General features: G+C 37.2%; 1 protein-coding gene across 3 annotated transcripts in view; it reads left to right on the top strand.

Moving 5' to 3' along the window:
* CEP350 (centrosomal protein 350) overlaps positions 1 to 21,713 on the top strand; it is a 158,007-nt gene that overhangs the window by 49,291 nt on the left and 87,003 nt on the right. For all 3 annotated transcript variants that reach the window (XM_047840249.1, XM_047840247.1, XM_047840250.1), the window contains exons 11-17: positions 769 to 890; positions 4,707 to 5,767; positions 7,359 to 7,509; positions 9,076 to 9,239; positions 14,473 to 14,659; positions 17,944 to 18,164; positions 18,729 to 18,892. In XM_047840249.1, the coding sequence (XP_047696205.1) occupies positions 769 to 890; positions 4,707 to 5,767; positions 7,359 to 7,509; positions 9,076 to 9,239; positions 14,473 to 14,659; positions 17,944 to 18,164; positions 18,729 to 18,892 (2,070 nt within the window). The remainder of the gene's footprint in view (positions 1 to 768; positions 891 to 4,706; positions 5,768 to 7,358; positions 7,510 to 9,075; positions 9,240 to 14,472; positions 14,660 to 17,943; positions 18,165 to 18,728; positions 18,893 to 21,713) is intronic.

Here is a 21,713-nt window from a genome sequence, read left to right as displayed (position 1 = left end):
AGTGTCAGAAATACAAAGGGAAGTAAGTCATGATTGGAAAAACCTTATTCACCACTTTGTTGCCATCATTTCGAATATTCAGACAGACGCCCAGACGGTATTTAATAATGATGATCTTTTCATGAAACTTATTGTGTGTGAAGAGTGATTTGATAAATATGATTAGAAAGAAGTGCTCAGTTTAGCATTTCCTAGAGTGAGTGTTCCTGATCTCTGTTCAGCTCGTCATTGTTGTTAGTTCCATCCTTGCCTACTTTTCACTGTGTTACTGAGCATAAAGTTAGATGATGTTCATAAAAGCCTAGTTTTGTGATCTGTGCGGAACCTAGAGAATATCCTATTGTATGTGATGATTTTACGAGTATTGCTCTTGTTTTAAGAATAACATTCAGTACGTGCCATGTACCTACCACAGACTGTGTTAAAGGTTTATAGGGTAAAGCTTCACTAAATCCTCACAACTCTGAGAAGGTAAGTACTATTACTATTTCTAGACAAAAAAACTGAGGTTTAGGAAGAGTATTATTTCCTTCAAATTACACAGTTAGTATTCGGTGCCCTTCTTGGATTTCAGATGCAATTTTGCTGTTAATTGTAATGGCTGCTTTTTAAGACAAACTGAATTTGGATTGGTTTTATTTTAGGAGAAAAAAGCCCTCACATTTCATGAATCTTTGTAAATTGAAGTGAATTAATATTAGTCTTATGTACTCCCTGAATATATCTTTGGGATGTGGGTCAGATGAATTTGCTGTCCTTTTCTCCTAGACCAGACCAGGGTATCAACCTTCTGGAGAATCTGACAAAGAAAACAAAGTCCAGGAACGTCCCCTAAGTGCATCTTCCAGTAGTGACATGTCTCTGTCAGAACCTCCACAGCCTCTTGCAAGGTAAAAAGGGGAGAATGAAGTATGATTAAGATTCTTTCCATGAAATTTAGTATAGTGGCCTAAGCTCAGTGAATTCTGTTGACTGACCTTCCTGTGTGAGCAAGAAGTTTATTTAGAAATTGGTTAGTATCTTCTGGTGGATACTTCAGCATGGTGTACATCTGTACTTGCTGCATACCCGATTCTGTTGTTCACTTTTACCTGTCCTTTAATATCCAACCGAAATGTCAGTTTCTCCCAGGGATCCTGCGATTGGAAGCACTCTTACTTTCTCTGAACTAAACACGCAGTAAACGTTTGCTGGATGAATGAATCACAATGAAGTTAATATTTTAAAGGATCTGTGGTGAATAATTTTCAAAAGGCACATCTGTGTCCATTACTATTCAGAATTTCTTTAGATGACTCATTCCATTTTATCCATCATCCCTTTCAAAAGTTGTATTTGGATATGCATATGAACACGTGAACAAGGGCTGGATTGCTGATCAAGGACTATTTTACTTGTTTGCTTAAAATATTTTTTCTTGCTGTAATATATTGTTTGCAATGAAGTAAAAAAAAGTATGCATGGAATTTGAGGGGATTTTGAGTTTATATGGTTTTAAACAATTTAAAGTAACCATTTTGAGAAGAGAAGCATTTGGAACTCTTTTGTGAGAATGCACAAATAAAGATCAAATCACATCCCAATTTGGGTCAGTATACGTGGTCCTTTCACCCTGTTGCCTCCCCAAGGAATAAAAATGCTGATAAGAATAGCTAACATTTATTGAGTACTTGTTAGTTTCCAGGCACTGATCTACATACTTTGCATATATTAGCTTATTTCTTCTTGTAATTCCTTGAGTTGGGCATTATTGTTATTCCCATTTTACAGAAGAGCTAATTGAGGCCTAGAATTTAATTAATTTTCTCCAAGATCAAAACATTAGTGGTGGAGAGGGATTTGAACTTCAGTCTGATTCCAGAAACTCTGTGCTTTTAACCACTCTACACACTGCCTCCCAATAAGTTTCATATGATTTATTTAAAGTTGTAAATAACCTTTCAAATTTCAAGCATAAATAAACTTTAAAGTTTTTTTTTTTTTTAATTTGAATACCTTCAGTAGGTGTACTCTTCAGTTCATCTCAGCCCCATTGTTATTGTCAGACATAGTCTTCTGGCTTCAGTCTCCTGTTTTACCTTTCCTGAGTTTCCTTCTAACTCTAAACAAGTTAGCCAGTATTAAAAACAAATCAGATGTAAACAGATCGACTATTGTTAGCTTGCACATGTTCCTTTCCTTTTTTTTTTTTTTTTTTTTTAATGTTTATTTATTTTGAGAGAGAGCAAGTATGCACGAGCAGGGGAGGGGCAGAGAGAGAAGAGAGGCTGTACTGTCAGTGCAGAGCCTGACATGGGGCTCGATCCCACGAACTGTGAGATTGTGACCTGAGCTGAAGTCAAGAGTTGGATGCCTAACCAGCTGAGCCACCCAGGCACCCCTTTCCTTTTTTTTAATATCAAATTTCTTCACCTTGAGATATGTAATCTTTTGCCTCCACCATCCCTCTACCCATTTCTTAGGTTCACCATTTCTGTTAGTAGTCTCACCATATCTCAGTTATTTTATGCTTGGAAGCATGGCATTACTTTTCCATACCCTTTTTGCCCCATGTTCTTCATTAGCTATGTGGAAAACTCCAAATTACATACCTGACCCTGAAGACCTTGAAGATCTAGCTCAAAAGTCACTTCCCTTGGCTAGCAGAGTTTATTGTTTTCTCTCCACACTCTATTGAACTTTATATGTCTTTATATTAGTACTTATGACATTGTAGTTTAGCTATTTATTAGTGTCTCATCCCTGCTAGATCTTAGAAACTAAAGAGTAAGGATTTAGTCTTAACTGGATTAAGTCTTTCCATTTTTGTCTCCCCTGTGCCTCTATCATCAACATAGTGCCTGGCACATAATTGGCATTGAAATACTTGAATTTAAAGATCTTGGATTTTTACTTAGCAATATCTTTTATGTTTATAACTTCATTTTTTGTTGTTCATTTGTTTTTAAAGTTTATTCATTTATATTGAGAGAGAGAGAGAGACAGAGAGAGGGAAGGAGGGAATCCCAAGCAGGCTCCTCCCTATCAGTACAGATCCCAATGTGGGGCTCAAACTCATGAACCGTGAGATCATAACCTGAGCTGAAATCAAGAGTCAGATGCTTAACTGACTAAGCCACCCAGGTGCCCCTATAACCTCCTTTGTATTCCCATTACTGCCAGCTTAGTTTGAGGCCTAATAACCTCACACTTCATATTTTGTGGCATAGAATCTATGCATGGGTCTTCCTCCATTCCCTTTTTATAGCAGCCCTTCAACACCAAAGATTGCTATTATACAACCTCTAACTAAACCTTGCGTGACATACTTTCCATGCTTTTCAGTTCTCTTTTCACTCTGCTTCCCCTCCTCCAGGTAATTCTTTTGTATTTACTTTGTAAGGCTTCCCATTTCTCCATACTAGTTTGGTTGCAGCCTGTCCAGATAACTTTGAATCATAATTTGATTTGTTGGATTAGCCATGCATCCTAGCTTTCTGTCATCTGTGAATTTTATAAGAATATCTTTATGTCATCATCTAAAAATAATGGACAAGACCAAGGACAAAACTTCAAGTTATTTTTTATAAGTATCTTCTTAATAGTTCACATTGAGCTTTAATTGTTTTTTATAATATCTCTAAATATACAGAATGTCCATGGTCTGGAAATGTAGGTGAATTATATAATGTCATCTAGGACATCTTTGTTTGGTTTCTCTATTTTATGGACAACCTTCTCTGTATTGTATATTCATAATGGGTATTCATAGTTTTGCATTGGTATTCATGGTTTGATGTTCATTAATTTTTTTTTTTTTTTTAGAATGAAATTATAGGGGTGCCTGGCTGGCTCAGTTGGTGGAGAGTGTGACTCTTGATCTTGGGGTCATGAGTTCTAGCCCTATAATGTAGAGATTGCTTAAAAATAAAATCTTGAAAAAAAAGACATCGTAATAATCTCCTTATTTCTTCAGTATGTACAGTGTTAAACATAAACATTTATTAAATATTTGTTGATTAGAATAATGACTCATGCCTGTTAGTAGTTAGCAACCTTAAGCATTTCTCTTTTATATAACATTATTTAAAAATTTTTTTTTTAATGTTTATTTATTTTTGAGAGAGACAAAGACAGAATGTGAGTGGGTTAGGGGCAGAGAGAGACACACACACACAGAATCCCAAGCAGGCTCCAGGCTCTGAGCTGTCAGCAGAGAGCCCAACGCGGGGCTCGAACTCACGAGCCGTGAGATCATGACCTGAGCCGAAGTCAGACGCTCAACTGACTGAGCCACCCAGGCGCCCCATATATAACATTATTTTCAAAGGAAGGGGTAGAGCCAATGTTGTAAAGAATTTTGTTCATAGAGTTTTAAAGGTTATAAAGCCTTCTCTTTAATTGATAGTTTAAAAAATATGTCTTAGTTGAAGAAAGCAGTTTGCATGATGACATTCCATTTTTATGAAAATAACAATGCCAGAACACAACACACACATAGAAAAATGTTTGGAAAAGATATAATTCTAAATGAAATATTAATAGTGCCTATTTCTCATTGTTTAGCTATGAGAGATCGCTGTCTTTTTTATCCTCTTTGCCTGTCCTTTTTTTTTTGGTGGTGAGTATGTGTTACTCTTACGAGAAAAAAAAAAGAAGTAAAAAAAAACTGGTGGCTTAGTCATGAGTTACTGTCTTAACTAACATACTGTGACTTTCATTTCTAGAAAGGACCTGATGGAACCTACTTGGATGCAGCCTGACAGATTGAGCCCACGAGTCCATAATTCTCAACCACAGCCTCTTGCTGGAACAGCTGGAAATTTACTCTCCCATCTCTTGAGTCTAGAGCATGTAGGAATTTTGAATAAGGATTTTGAATCTATTTTACCACCCAGGAAGAATCATAATATGGCCTCAGGGCCATTAACTTTTACACCTCAACCGTATCTGACCTCACCAGCTGCTCATCCAGATGCCTTGTTAAAACCTAGTGCCAGCCAGTATAAAAGTAAACTGGATCGTATTGAAGCCTTGAAAGCAACAGCTGCTTCTCTGTCCAGCAGGATTGAAAGTGAAGCCAAGAAATTAGCTGGGGCTAACATTAACTATGGGTCAGTATGGAGCACTGAGTATGATGTACAGCGAACACCCCAAGAGGATGGATCTTGGACGAAGGCTCCAAGTCCACCTATGAAAGAGGATACTGAAGATGTTTTCTCTGTCCGAATTCAAAAGATGATGGGAACCTGTGTATCTCATGCAACTTTTGATGACGATCTTCCTGGTGTAGGCAACCTTAGTGAATTTAAAAAGCTTCCTGAGATGATAAGACCTCACAGCGCCATATCAAGGTTTAGAATGCGATCCCCCGGTCCCAAACCAGAAGGGCTGCTGGCACAGTTGTGTAAGAGGCAGACTGACTCTTCTAGCTCTGATATGCAAGCTTGTTCTCAAGATAAAGCCAAATTGTCTCTTGGCTCCAGCACAGATTCAGTCAGTGAAGGGCCTCTTCTTAGTGAAGGGAGTCTCTCTGAAGAAGAGGGAGGCCATGATGGACAGCCCCCATTGAAGGTAGCAGAAATCTTAAAGGAAAAGGAATTTTGTGCTGGTGAAAGAAATGGTTATGAACCCATCAAAGAATTTCAGAAGGAAGCTGAAAAATTCTTGCCACTTTTTGGGCACATAGGTGGTACACAAAGCAAAGGACCATGGGAAGAATTGGCAAAGGGAAGTCCACATAGTGTCATTAATATTTTTACAAAATCCTATCAGTTGTATGGAAAAGGTGAGAAAAATAACTAAGCCTTGTGCTATTTGTATGTTAAGATAAATCATTTAATAATTCTGTACAAGATAATACTTAAGTACAAATTTTCATTATTCATTATGAGGATAGTGGGGACTTATTGTCTAAATTAGTCTAAGTTAATCTAAATTATCTGCAAGGTTCCACTAGAGTATTACAATTTAATCTTTAAAATTTCATTTTTTAGTTGTTACTGTCATGAACCATAGTTGATAGGTAGTTGTAGAAATTTTGGTCTACTTCATAGGTGGTGTTTAGGATAGGTATGTATCAAATATACACTAGGTTTTCTGTGACCATGGGTATGTATTTAGATAGAAAATAACTGTATTTCCTAATACAGTGATTGGTGAGTCATTGGGAATATAGTGGTCAAGAACTGAGGGGCAACTGTAGTAACATTTCTAATATGGAAACTATTACTGCTTGTTAAACCTAATTTTAAAAATATTCAGACTTGGAACAGTAATGTAGCTATATATTGGGGTTGTGAAACAATTAACTTCTAAAGTTTCTTTCTTCTCCCTGATAGACTCAATTCCTTCAAATCCCTTTCTCTGTTCTTCTACTGTAGGTGGATGCTACTCATTTTATGCTAACATAACCTTAGAATTTCCAGTTCAGAGAATGAGGCTGAGCCTTAAGTCAGCTATTGATATCTGTGGGTTTTTTATTTCCATTCTACACAGTGAGCAACTTATTTGATAAGTGAATTGATTTCATCTGTTCATTTAGGCTTAACTGGGTATTGCAGTGCATTTTTCTAGAATTCGTATTTAGCTACTTAGTTAAGATCTTGTGCAGGCCTATTACATGCTGTTGGTCTCTTTTGTTTAACACTTATTTCTATATTAACACTTTCTGTATGGGGTATTTTTAAAGTATTTTTGATGAAGGCAAAATGCTTTTTATTTTTTAATTTTTTAAAAATCTATTTATTTATTTATTGGGGGGGTGGAGCAGAGTGTGAGTTGGGGAGGGACAGAGAGAGAGGGAGACACAGAATCTGAAGCAGGCTCTAGGCTCTGAGTTATCAGCACAGAGCCCGACACGGGGCTCGAACCCACGAACTGTGAGATCATGACCTGAGTTGAAGTCAGATGCTCAAGCGACTGAGCCCCCCACACACCCCTCAAAATGCTTTTTAAACAATACCCGCATTTTTTTGTAAGAAAATTGTGTTTTTTCTTAAATCCTTTTAGATTTTCGTTAAGATTTTATAGTTAAACTGAAATACTTAGAGTTGAAATGATATCTTACTTAGGACTTGCTTCCAAATAGCCTGGGGAGGGGAGTGAGAAATGAAGGGAATAGGAAGTAATTCTTGAAGCTGCGTGATGGATTCCTTGGTTTCATTATGCTATTTTCTCTACTCGTATGTTGGCAAATTTCATTAATAAAATGTTTAAAATGTATTGTTAGATATAAAGATAAATTGAAAAGAAGCACTAATAAAAGCAAACTAAAACGTTCCCTAAATCCACTTTGTTAATCCCCATCTTGTGGAATGCTTTGCTCGTAGTTGTTTTGTTTTTGTTTTAAAGCATATTTCAACTACTACTTTTGACAGGGTTTGAAGACAGGTTGGAAAGAGGAACCTCAGCCTCGCGGCCTTTAAATGCCGTCACGACCCCTGTGAGCAGTGTTTCATATGAAGATGACTTTGTCTCCTCTCCAGGGAGTGGGACTTTGACAGAAAGAAAATCAGCTCTTGAACCTAAGTAAGAAAATGTTGACAATATGGACTAAAATCCAAAGAGTGAGCAAACTTTACAAATGAGAACTGTGGTGTGACTCTTACTTTCCTTTGTTTGAAGACACAGTGTAGAGGCTGCATAGCATAGTACTTATTAAGAGCATGGGCTCTGGCTGGATCCAGACTGTCTGGGTTGAAATCCTGGCTCTCCTGATACTAGTTGTTTGTCTTCAGGCATACTGTTTAACCCTCTCTGCTTCGGTTTCCTTCTCTGTAAGATAGGGAAAATAAATCGCTCCTGCCTCATAGCATGTTATGAATATTCAGTGAAATAAAAAGTACTTAGAACATGGCCTGGCACATAGTAAGCAGAATGTAAGTTGTTAAATCAATCTGCGAACCCCTGGTAGAGGAGGATGTTGGGAAACTATCCCATGGTGTACTAATGTAAGGGGATTAAGAAATGGTTTTCTGTGATAGAATTGTGGATGACCCGTTAGATCCTTGACTCCATGATCCCAAGTAAATCAGTATTTATTTTTTCCTCATTGGGAGAACGTCTAAGCTCTTGCAAGCCTTTGAAAAATTATATTAATCATATTAATATAGTATTAATTATTAATCAATTAATTAAATTAATTCCTAATTGATACAATAGATACTATAGTATATAATATAGTATAAAACTATACTATAAAGTTATAATGTTGATATTTATTAGACACAATGTACAAGGCACTGAGAGGACTGAGGGGACTTTGCTTGTATTAACTCATTCTTACAATAGCCTGATGTCGTAAGTATTATTGCTACTATTCCTGCTATAGAGAGAAAACTGAAGCATCCAGGTTATATTACTTGTACACAGTCCTATAGTGAGTGAATCAGACTTTGCCAGGGAGAATTTCCTTCCTAAATCTTGCTACCATGTAAAGTAGTCTGTAATTACTCACATTCAATACCATATTCTTCACAAATTACATATTGTAATCCACATAAAATTATTGGATGATGTTTTGAAAATTAGTTCTATCTGGTTAGACTAATGAAAGTAAGTATTATTAAAATTAAAGTGGGCAAAGTCTAGTTTTAAATTTTGAACTCTAAAGAAAAGATTAAATTTCTTTTAAAGTTTATTTACTTAGAGAAAGAGAGCACATGCGAGTGGGGGAAGGACAAAGAGAGGGAGAGAGAATTCCAAGCAGGCTCCATGCTGTCAGTGGGGAACCCAGTGCGAGACTCGATCCCACAAACCATGAGATCATGACCTAAGCCAAAACGAAGAGTCGGACGCTCAACTGACTGAGCCACCTAGGCACCCCTGTATTTTGACTTTTAAGTGTCTGAATTATCCATTTTTATTGGTTTCACTTCAGTAGATAACTCCCTTAGATTTTTTTCAGTAATAAGTTAAGCCACGGGGAACAATCTAAAATTATGGTAGTAAGAAACCAAAACAGGAAAGTGGAAGGTTATCTTTGATTATGGTTATATTCTCCTTGTGATTAAATAGATTTTAAAATATCTACAGTTTTAGTGGTTTTAGGGTTTTTTAGTCATTCTTTAACCACTATCGCTTGTTCTTTGGCAGTATCGGAGCTGGCAGTGTGGGCCTTCAGGAGGACCATTGTAGCAGAAAATCTGCCTATGACCTGTCCTCTGTGGACATTACCTCCCAGCGCTCGTCAGGGGCCCAGTCTGCTGCATCATCTCGCTCATCTGCGTCTTCTAAAGGGAAGAAAGGAAAAAAAGAATGTAAGTGGAATTCTACATGGTAATGTTTTCTCTTACCAGTCATTTTGTGGTAGCGATCTAAAGGTATAATTTAATTCCATAAGAAGTTAGATGCATTTCTTTGTGATAAAACATAATTAGTTTTCATATTTTTTTGTCATTACAATGCCTTTTTGATATATAACATTATAAATCCTTTGTTTAATACAAAAGGAATACATTTGCAATGATAAAAAATCAAGGATTATAGATGGATGAATAGTTGTAAAAGAAGTTAAGATTTTTAGTAAGATTCCTTCCAGACAATTTGTAGGCATATGTAAATAGGAGATGTTACATATATGGGATCACATTTTTTTTTTACATGCTGTTTTGTTCTGTCAGTGGGTTACAGATACCTTTCTCTGTCAGTTAATATGGATCACCCTTTGTAATGACTATCTAATGTTTTATTGTTTTAATATGTTGTAATTTATTTAGCAGATTCCCTGTTCCTGGACATTTAGGTTAATCTCTATTTCTTTTTTCCATTATGAACACTGCTGCATTGAATATCCTTATAAATGTATTTTTATGCATTAATCTGGTTCTTTCCCGTAAGGTAAAATCCTAGAAGTGAGGTAATGGGGCAAGAAGTATGTCATGTTTAGAACTTGGGTATATTTTGTGGCGCCTGGGTGGCTCAGTTGGTTTAGTGTCCAACTCTTTTTTTTTTTTTTTTTTTTTAATTTTTTTTTTCAACGTTTATTTATTTTTGGGACAGAGAGAGACAGAGCATGAACGGGGGAGGGGCAGAGAGAGAGGGAGACACAGAATCGGAAACAGGCTCCAGGCTCTGAGCCATCATCAGCCCAGAGCCCGACGCGGGGCTCGAACTCACGGACCGCGAGATCGTGACCTGGCTGAAGTCGGACGCTTAACCGACTGCGCCACCCAGGCGCCCCAAGTGTCCAACTCTTGATCTCTGTTCAGGTCATGATCTCAGAGTTTCTGAGTTTGAACCCTGCATCGGGCTCTTGCACTGACATTGCAGAGCTTGCTTGGGATGCTGTCTCTCCTTCTCTCTGCCCTTCGCTTGCTTTTGCACTCTATCTCTCTCTCTCTCTCTCTTTCTCTCTCTCTCTCTCTGTCTCTCCAAAAATAAATAAACTTAAAAAAAAAAAGGAATTTGGATACATTTTGCCAAATAGCCCTTCAGAAAGTTAATGCCACTTTATACCCCTAATATGAGAGCACTAGGAGAAATTATTTCTTAATCATTAACCTAGCGTAACTCTCTAACAGATTGTTCTGAAAGTTTTTGGTGGGAACATTAGACATCATTTTACCAACACTTGCCAGTGTCTGTCTTTTCTTATGAAATACTGATGCAGTCGGATAGGCTGCTTCAGAAGTGTTCTGATATAAAAGAGCTCCATGGTTCCATAAATTTGGGAATGCTTTTAGAGTGAAGTAAGCTTCTTTCCTACAGGATTTATCAACACATTTAATATGCTAACATGCGCTATTTATTTTAGGATGAGGCTTGAGGCAGCAGTATGAAGTATTTTCCAAATTTGTTCACAGAATCGTTTCTTCCGTCAACATGTTAGGTATTTGGATTCAGCTGGACACATTTTGGGATGTGCTGAACTTGCTCAGTTCTTTTATTTTGCAATTGTTTTGTTTTGTTTTTTTTTTTATTTATTTGAGAGAGAACATGCATGTGCATGCTTGTGCGGGAGAGGGGCAGAAGGAGAGGGAGAGAGAAAGTATCTTGAGTAGGCTCTATGCCCAGCACAGAGCCTGACACCACAGAGCCGGATGTGGGGCTTGATTTCATGACCATGAGATCAAGACCTGAGCCAAAATTAAGAGCTGGACAAATAACCGACTGAGCCACACAGGCGCTCCTGCTTTCTTAGTGTGTCACCTAAGGTTACTAGCTAGTTGTTGGTAAAGCCTGGATAATGACTTCTCGCTCCCAAATCCACCTTACCTTCTACTATAATGTACTATACAACTTAAAATATTATGATATATTAAATATGAGTATAAGCAATACTCATAAGGTTTTAAAAATGATCTAAAATATAATTAGATGACACATAGGTAGTGTTTTGTGGAATTCATTTACCCCAATCCCCTCTTACAATGCCTTTAAAAAAAAGCAAACCCTATATAATGTACTTTATACTGCATCATGTAAAACTTAGTTTCTCCTGTATACCCAAGTTCTAAAATCAGTGTAATTTTTGTTGTGTATGCTCCATCTAGTGGTGAAAAAGAGTGTCTGCCTGCTCATACAAAAATAATCTCAATAATGGTTGAAAGTCCTCGGTAGATTAAAGTGATAATCATAAGAAAATATTTTTATCTTAATTTAACTTTAAAATATATAAATATACTCTCATTTGGCAATCTTTTAAAGTAGGGACAAATATTTTCTGTGTATATGGGCTGGAGTTTAGATCTTTCTTGCAAAGACTGTTGCATACAGTTTCTAGTTGGTTGAAATCAAGAGCAATTTTTAAATCGTGTGCTTTTTTCAAAGAATAAAGAATTAAATTAATGAATAAAGATTAATGAGTGAATTAAATTATAATTAAATTTATAAATTTAAATGAAAAAAGAAATTCATTTTTATTATGGAAAAATTAGAGATACCCAGTATAGCAGCTTGCTTTTAGCCTAGGGATCATAAATAGGTTTTAGATTATAGAGTCCATTCTGATTGATAATTCCTTAGATCATTTGTGTGTTTTTAGCCCCCCCTTGTGATAATGTGATCAGCATATCTAATTCATGGTACACATCTTTACACAGCATCCTAGAATGAATTACCACAAATGAGGTGAAATTTTGGAGTCAAAGGGGAACAAAATTTATTTTTATGCATTTTTAAGTTGTCCTCCAGAAAGGATGTATCAGTTTGCACTCCCATGAAAACAATGAGTACGGGGCGCCTGGGTGGCGCAGTCGGTTAAGCGTCCGACTTCAACCAGGTCACGATCTCGCGGTCCGTGAGTTCGAGCTCCGCGTCAGGCTCTGGGCTGATGGCTCAGAGCCTGGAGCCTGTTTCCGATTCTGTGTCTGCCTCTCTCTCTGCCCCTCCCCCGTTCATGCTCTGTCTCTCTCTGTCCCAAAAATAAATAAACGTTGAAAAAAAAAAAATTAAAAAAAAAAAAAAAAAAACCAATGAGTATCCTTTTCTGTATGTACTGAATAACACTCCGGGCTTAAAAATATTTGCTAATCTAATAATGAAGAAATGGCATCTTATTTGAGGTGGTTTGCATTTCTTTGATTGCTTGTTGGGCTTAATACTTTTCATATGCTATGGTTGTTTTCATTTTTTATTTGTTTATTATGTATTTATGTAATTAATTAATTAATTAATGTTTATTTTTGAGAGAGAGAGAGAGAGAGAGAGAGAGAGAGAGAGAGAGAGAGAGAGACAGAGCACAAGCAGGGTAGGGGCAGAGAGAGAGGGAGACCCAGAATCTGAAGAAAGCTCTGGGCTCTGAGCTGTCAACACAGGGCGTGATGTGGGGCTCAAACTCATGAAGCTTGAGATCATGACCAGAGCCGAAGTCAAGACACTTAACCAGCTGAGCCACCCGGGTGCCCCTCATTTTTCCCCTTATTCCCCCCCACCCTTTCTTTAATGTTTATTTATTTTTCAGAGAAAGAGAGTGCAGCAGGGGAAGGGGGAGAGAGAGAGAGAGACAGAATCCGAAGAAGCAGGCTCTAGGCTCTGAGCTGTCAGCATAGGGCCTGATGCAGGGCTCGAACTCATGAACTGTGAGATCATGACTGGAGCCAAAGTCAGATGGTTAACTGACTGAGCCACCCAGGCGCCCCATTTCCCTGCTTTTTTAAATGTAACAAATACTTCTCCATGTTGCTGTTGATACACACACATCACATGCACTGGACTTAAAGTCATGAGGCCTGTGTTTATGTCCTATTTCTGGTCTTTGATCATGTATCCTCCGGCAAGTTATTTAGCTTCACAGATTTCTAGTTACCTCGTTAGTAAGTTGAGCAGATGGTATTCAGTTCATAACATGTTTACAAGAGCGATAAAGTAACATATGGGGAATGCATTTTAAATTACAAAGTGTTATTTAAATGTTCAAGTTACTATTACCTATGTAATTTAGACAACTCTGCAGTTGTTGGAGGTTTAGGTTGAAATTTAAAAAATTTTAAAGCTGTACATTGAATATCATGCATAATTTGTGTTTATTTCAATAATCTGTTTAAGATACTCCTAGAAGTAAGATTATTCTGAGTTAGAGAATAAGACCAGTTTTATGAATCTGGTCTGTGGTTCTTGTCGTAAATTCTTCAAAATGGTTGTGTAGTTCAGTGGCATTTGATACCATTTTTCTCCCACTCCTGGGTTTTATCCTTGAAAAACTTCTCCTTGGTTACTTTTTCATAGAGATAGGGTAGTACTTCATTCTTGCTTAATATGCTTGTCTTTTTTTACCATTTGGTTTAAGAACAATTTATTTTTTAACAGCAAGTGGAGGATATTAATGGAAGAAACTTCAGTCTCCTTAAATGGAAGCAGAAGGATGGACTACTTTATTTTATATATGAAAAATAACTTTTATTTTTGTTATTTTTATTTTTAAAAAAATTTTTTTTAACGTTTTTTATTTATTTTTGAGACAGAGAGAGACAGAACATGAACGGGGGAGGGGCAGAGAGAGAGGGAGACACAGAATCGGAAACAGGCTCCAGGCTCTGAGCCATCAGCCCAGAGCCCGATGCAGGGCTCGAACTCAGGGACCGCGAGATCGTGACCTGGCTGAAGTCGGACGCTTAACTGACTGCGCCACCCAGGCGTCCCTATACTAAACTGTTAACTTGAGAAATGTTATTTGAACCGGTTTTTAAAGATTATTTATTTTTATTTTTGTTTTTGTTTTTATTTTTGAGACAGGGAGAGACAGAGCATGAACGGGGGAGGGGCAGAGAGAGGGGGAGACACAGAATCGGAAACAGGCTCCAGGCTCCGAGCCATCAGCCCAGAGCCCGACGCAGGGCTCGAACTCACGGACCACGAGATCGTGACCTGAGCTGAAGTCGGACGCTTAACTGACTGAGCCACCCAGGCGCCCGGAAAAATAACTTTAAAAATAAGCCAGTTTTTAAATACTCTGACCTGTACATTTTATTACTTTGTTGAAATCGAGGTATCAGTTACTTCTCAGGAGCTTCTAACATTGGGAATCAGCTTTATAAGAAATTTGCTTTACAGGGCTGGATTCACTCACTGGAAATGTTCAGAACTCACTTCTTGATGAGGAGAAAGTACACTCTGGCTCAGAACGTGGCTCTCATCAAGGAAAGAAATCTGGGACCAGTAGCAAAGTTTCTGTTAAAGACTTTGAGCAGACTCTTGACACTGATAGCGTTTTAGAGGATCTTTCTGGGCATTCTGTGAGGTAAAGTAATACGTATTTTATCCTGTAATTCATATTTAATTAAAGTTACAGTATCTTTGATGTTCAGAGAATCCATTCAATAAATTGCTGTATTTTCTGAATAGCCTTTGTGGTTTGGTTCATAGTTTGAGTCTTTATATTTTAATATATGGTCATCTCTCACCTAAACTATTATAGCCTCTCTTGGGAGTATTCTTCCTCTAGCACAATCCACCTTTCTATTCTAAATGCCATTGCCACAGTTGTTATGTTGACTCATCCTTTGACCAAGCAATTGCCCTCCTTAGGGTACTCTGCGAGCTCACAGCTACTCTGCAGTTGAACTCCCAAGAACTTAACTTTACTTGAAGTGTTTCACTAGGCTGTCACAAACTATCTCATTCCCTTGGTCCATACATTCTTCTCATCTGTGTTCTTCCCCTCTTTTAACACAACTACTTAGCATCCTTTTGTCTCATTGTTTATTTCTTCCTCAAACTTTCCTCTCCTGTTCAACTTACTTGATAACTCAAGCAGATTTTGACATCTCACTCTTCTATTGATTACAGGGCTTACATACTCTTTTTTTCTTCTTTTTAATATTCTATAGTATACATTTAACCTGTTGCTTACAAATGACCTTCAGTTATTTCTTCATGTACAGTTTCTATTCCTTTGCCCACATGGCTTTTCTTTTTTTTTTTTTTTTTTTTTTCGAGAGAAAGAGTAGATACGTGGACATGTGTGAGCAGGGGAAGGGCAGAGGGAGAGGGAATCTTTTTTTTTTTTTACTCTTAAAAAAATTTTTTTTTAACGTTTCTTAAGAGACAGAACAGAGTATGGGCAGGGGAGGAGCAGAGAGAGGGGGAGGACACAGAATCCGAAGCAGGCTCCAGGCTCTGAGCTATCAGCACAGAACCCAACGTGGGGCTCGAACCCACAGACCGCGAGATCATGACCTGAGCCGAAGTCAGATGCTTAACTGACTGAGCCACCCAGGCGCCCCAAGAATGTGGAATCTTAAACAGACTCCACACTCAGCGTGGAGCCTGGCACTGGGCTCAATCTCACAACTCTGAGATCATGACCTGAGCTGAAATCAAGAATCCACACTCAACCAACTGAGCCACCCAGGTGCCCCTGTTCACATGGCTTTTTATCTATTGCACTGATTTTGTCCTTCTGGAAATTTAAACTAACTGTATGCTTTTTCTAGTACAGTAGTGCAGTGTCACAGATAATCATTTTTAATGCTTTCGTGCTACATATCTTATATTGTTAATACCATCATTGCTGTATTTAAAATAGAATCTTAACTTCTTTTTCATTGATTTTGGAATTCAGACAACTACCTTTCTTTAGAGATATTCTGATGATTTATTTACCAAAATCTGTAAAGTTAAACATTTCTGAAACAGAATCCATAGCCAAATAAGTTTGATAAATGGTCCATACCATAGACTAGAACTCTTCTCCCCATGGAGATTCACAGTGGATAAAATGATTTGAAGCTTTGATGAAGAGTCCAGATTTTTAAAAAATGTTTATTTATTTTTGAGAGAGAGAACGGGAGCAGGGGAGGTGCAGAGAGAGAGGGGGACAGAGGATCTGAAGTGGGCTCTGTGCTGACAGCAGAGAGCCTTATGCGGGGCTCTAACTCAGGAACTGTGAGATCACGACCTGAGCCAAAGTCAGACGCTCAACCAACTGAGTCACCCAGGCACCCCAGAAGTGTCAGATTTTTTTTTTTTTAATTTTTTTTTTTCAACATTTATTTATTTTTGGGACAGAGAGAGACAGAGCATGAACGGCAGAGGGGCAGAGAGAGAGGGAGACACAGAATCGGAAACAGGCTCCAGGCTCTGAGCCATCAGCCCAGAGCCCGACGCGGGGCTCGAACTCACGGACTGTGAGATCGTGACCTGGCTGAAGTCGGACGCTTAACCGACTGCGCCACCCAGGCGCCCCGAAGTGTCAGATTTTTAAAAAATTATTTCACCCATTTTTTTCTTAGCTCATTTGGCTTAGTCACTCTCTGTCCCCAGCTCTTTAGCTTTCTGTTCTTTTTATTTTTGGGGAAACTTGTTAGTATCACTGGAACCATAGTTTTGGAAATACTAGTCTAGGTAAATCTTCTGGGCAGAGCAATAAAAATTCAGCTTATAAAACCGTAAGGTGAGGTTCAGGCAGAGTACTTGGTTTTGATATTGTGTTGTAATTCGTTCTTGGAAATCTATTAGACAGAAGTAATAAAATTCTTTTTATGTTCCATAAATGAAGTTGTCAGACTATTGGAAATAGTATTTCTATAAACCATGAATAGTAAATTAAAGGTCACGGTAAACAAGCGAGTGCCTCTTAAGACTACTTTAATTCAAATATTTATATGCTGGGTGTAGGAGAAATGTCTACCTTTGAAAACTATCTCCTGGTTTTATTAAAGCTAAAAGTAAACTTGTTTTACCGTGTTAGAAATATGTTAACTGGGCTAACATGCTTTATGGAGTACCTTAAGTAATTTATTCAATAAATAAATGTTTAGTGCTTGACAACATCTTCTTGTTATGAGAAATAGTAACTTTAATATGAGCCAGATTTCTCAGAGAGGGACTAGACCTTTGCCTTCTGTTGAAATAAATACCTTAAGAGTTATTCCAGTCAGACTGCTTCTGAGGGATTACTTCATATTAGAAAGTTCAGGAAAGAACCGTAGCATTAAAAGGCGGATGGAAACAAATGAATATATATAAAGTACTTAAATATGGTTAATATGAAAGTAACTTTTTGCTGTGGCTCTGGGTTAAGACAGATAACAAAAGAGAAGTTTTGTCATTTGATTTTTAATACAAAATTATACTTTATTCTCTTTCAGAGATATTTTAAGACTTTTTTATAAGATAGGCTTGACTGACTTTACCTTTTATAAATAGCTATAATTTTATTGCTGTACAAGATCTAAGTATATTAGAAAGTTTTGCCTCCACTATAATAAGTGATTTATTATATATGTACATTGTAGAGGAAAGAGTTAAGTGCCAATTTAATTGAGACTCCTTTTCTATTTTATTATTTTGGGCAGGGTTTGTGCCTTGCTCATTCACCACTGCAGATCTGGCAGTTAGAGACCTACTCCTAGTCATTCACTCAACATGGCGACTGTGTTCAATGATTGAAAGCCTGAATCACAGCCTTTAAAAGCTAGCGTTTAAATACAGAATGTAATGCGTGCTGTTCTTGTGAAATGTTTAGCTGGTTCTTGAAGTAGTTTTCCTTTCTCTAACATCTTTATAAAACAAAACTTCTAGTGTCTCGTCAGACAAGGGAAGATCTCAGAAAACTCCAACTTCTCCCCTATCTCCAAGTTCCCAGAAATTGTTGCAGTTTGACCTTCCAGGAACGTCACTGGAAAGATCTAAATCTTCGGTAATGATGCCTCCATCTGTGACAGGATTTAAGCCTAATGCACCTTTTACTGACATGAACCCTCCTGCCAGCAGAACGCCCTCAGAGATGGCCTCGGCACCAGGCAAGTAGATCCATGTAGTTGTAATTTCAAGTACTATTTTTTCCCCTTAAAATCCTTTTTCTTTCAGTCGAGCTGTAGGGAAATGTTATCTCAAGTGCATGTGATTACTTTTTGAAGTATTAAAAACTATGCAGGAAAAGAAGTACAGATTCAGCAGTGGTGATTTTCCCCGTTTTGTCAGCATTAGTCAAACACACCTGAAAAATGTACATTGTACTATTAATAAGTCACTGTCTTTTCCCACAATGGAAAACAAACTCTTTTGGCTCTTAATTAATTAATTTAATTTTAGAGTGAGAAAGAGAGAGCGTGAGGCAGGGAGAGGCGCAGAGAGTGAGAGAGAGAATCCTCAGTAGCCTCCATGCTCAGTGTGGAGCCCCACCTGGGGCTCGATCCCATGACTCTGAGATCACAACCCGAGCCGAAATCAAGAGTCTGCAGCTCAACTGACCCAGCCACGCAGGCGCCCGCGTTTTGGGTCTTAAGACAAGAAATGAATATCAGAAATCTGAGATGTTGCTTCACGTGAGCTTTTTTACATTTGACAGTTATTATGCCTTCCAGGTTCTAAGCGCTTTTCTCCTGCTGGCCTCCAGCATCGAATGGCGGCAGAACTCAGTTACTTGAGTGCCATTGAGGAGTCCGTGCGCCAGCTCTCAGATGTGGAGAGAGTTAGGGGCATATCGCTGGCTCAGCAGGAGAGCGTGTCTCTGGCTCAGATCATAAAGGTATTTGTGGAGTTTTCTTCTTTAGCTTTCTGGGTTTTTTCTCTTTTCTATTTAAAATCGTTTCAATGATGAGGTAGACAACAAAAACAGTAACAACAGCAACACACAAAACTTTATCCTGCCAAGTAGAAAAAAATAGCGTGACATACAGCACCTATAAATAACTGTGGGAAAACTATCACACAGAGTGCTAAAAAGAAAATGAAACATCTGACATTTGGCAGCAAAACAGTAATTCGGTCATTCTCTCTCAAATCCTTTATTTTCCTTGTTCTCTGCTTTTTAAAATGACTGTGAACATCAGCTAATCGGACAGCTCTCAGTATTGTCTTTTTCACTGACAAGTCAGAGATGACCTTTTGTTTCTGTTTTTGCTTTTAATGTTTTATTTGTACCAGAAAGAAAAGTCTCTGAGATCCAGGTATTTGGTAAAGCCAGGATAATGTGCACTTTTCCTTAGCGAATAAACATCTAATAAAGGTCTACGTAGTGTTCCTACATAAAAGTTCTGTTGGTTATCTTTAAAAAAAGAAACAAAAACAATAAAACTTAGTATTTACAATATACTAAAATATACAGATTTTAAGTGTTCCATAGTTTGATTGGTTTCGATCAGTATAACCACCACCCTAATCAAAATATAGAATACTTCTATCACTTCAGAAAGTTCACCCATAGTCCTTTTTAGTTAATCCTCTCTCCTAGAGAGTTACTGTTCTGATTCCTAATCACTGTGGTTTTATTTTTGCCTGGTCTAAAACTTCATATAAATGGTTATATACTTTGTACTCTGTTGTGTTTCGCTTATTTTATGTGGCATAATGTTTTTAAGATTCATCCTTGCAGTATCCATTGTTTTGTTTGTGTTGATTTTTGTCTGAATAATATTCCATTGATCAGTGTCATGTAGTTTGTTTATCCCTCCTCCTGTTGATGTACATTTGTATTATTTCCAGTTTGGGGCTATTATAAATATTCCTGTTATGAATATTTTTTTAGAACTCTGTATTCAACATATGCTTTCATTTTTCTTGCTTTAATACCCAGGAGCGTAATTGCTTGGGTCAAGTAAAAGTGTATGTTTAACTTCGTATGAAACTGTTATACTGTTTTCCAAAGTAGTTGTAACATCTGACTCCCATGTGAGAGTCCCAGTTGCTCCCTGTCCTTGCTGTCATTTGCTATTCTAGGCATCCTAGTGAGACTGAAGTGGTGGCCCATTGTGGTTTTAATTTGTGTTTCTTTGATGACTGATAGGTTGATAATCTTTTTGTGTATTTATTGACCATTCTCACATTGTCTTTTGTGAATATTCAGATTTTTTGCCTATTTCATAATAAGGTTGTTGTTGAGTTGTAGGAGTTCTTTATATATTCTAGACACAGGTCCTTTTCAGATATATTTCAAGTACTGTTTCTCTGTCCTTGGCTTGCCTTTTAATTAAAAAAATTTTTTCTTTTTTGCCCTTTTATTTTTAAACTGTTATCTTTCGAAGTGCAGAATATTTTAATTTTAATGAAATCTAGTTTTTAATTTTTTTCTTTTATGGTAGTCCCTTTTGTTTTCTAAGAAATCTTTGCCTATCCTAAGATATTAAGGTACTGTAACAAAAATATTCTTTTATGTTTTTCCAAAAAGTGTTATAGTTTTGGCTTTTATATTTAAGTGTGTGAACCATCTCAAGTTAGTTATGGGGTGTGAAGAAGGGACCAAAGTTTATCTTTTCCTCCATGTAGATTTTCAGTTGTTTCATCACTATTTTCTTAAAAAGACTTAAATTACCTAGGCACCTTTATCAACAATTAAGTAGTCACTTATGTGTCGATCTGTTTCTGGACTCTGTCCTTTTCCATTGATCTGTTTGTCTATCCTTAACTCCAGCACCATACTGTTTTAACATGCCTTTAGAGTGAGTCATGAAATCAGAGTGTAATTACTTCAACTTTGTTCTTTCTCAAGGTGGTTTTGGCCATTTTAGGGTTTTTTTTTTTTACATTTCTACATAACTTTTAGAATCAGTTTATCAGTTTATACAAAAAAAAAAAAAAAAAGAAAAGGAAAAAAAATGCCTGGTATAATTTTGATTTGAATGGCATTGAATCTATAGATGATTTCCAAGAAAATCTAGAAATCTCAATTAAGTGTAATGCCCAAGTTATGAAATCTTATTTAAAAAAATTATTAAAAAAAAAAAGAATCAGATCAATTTGGGGGTAGACTTTATAGTTGTTTTTTTTTTTCTGTGCTATATAACATTAAAAAAATTTTTTTAATTTAATTTAATTTTTTTAATTTACATCCAAATTAGTTAGCATATAGTGCAACAATGATTTCAGGAGTAGATGCCTTAGTGCCCTTTACCCATTTAGCCTGTCCCCCCTCCCACACCTCCTCCAGTAACCCTCTGTTTGTTTTCCATATTTAAGAGCCTCTTATGTTTTGTCCCCCTCCCTGTTTTTATATGATTTTTGCTTCCCTTCCTTTATGTTCATCTGTTTTGTCTCTTAAAGTCCTCATATGAGTGAAGTCATATGATACTTGTCTTGCCCTACTTTCACTTAGCATAATACCCTCCAGTTCCATCCACGTAGTTGCAAATGGCAAGATTCCATTCTTTTTGATTGCCGAGTAATACTCCTGTGTGTGTGTGTGTGTGTGTGTGTGTGTGTGTATACACACACATATATATACCAATACCACATCTTCTTTATCCATTCATCTGTTGATGGACATTTGGGCTCTTTCCATACTTGGGCTATTGTTGATAGTGCTGCTGTAAACATGGGGGTGCACGTGTCCTTTCGAAACAGCACACCTGTAT

The sequence above is a fragment of the Prionailurus viverrinus genome, chromosome F1, assembly GCF_022837055.1.
Source record: "Prionailurus viverrinus isolate Anna chromosome F1, UM_Priviv_1.0, whole genome shotgun sequence".
Lineage (NCBI taxonomy): Eukaryota > Metazoa > Chordata > Mammalia > Carnivora > Felidae > Prionailurus > Prionailurus viverrinus.
This window is presented reverse-complemented; position numbering and strand designations above follow the sequence as displayed.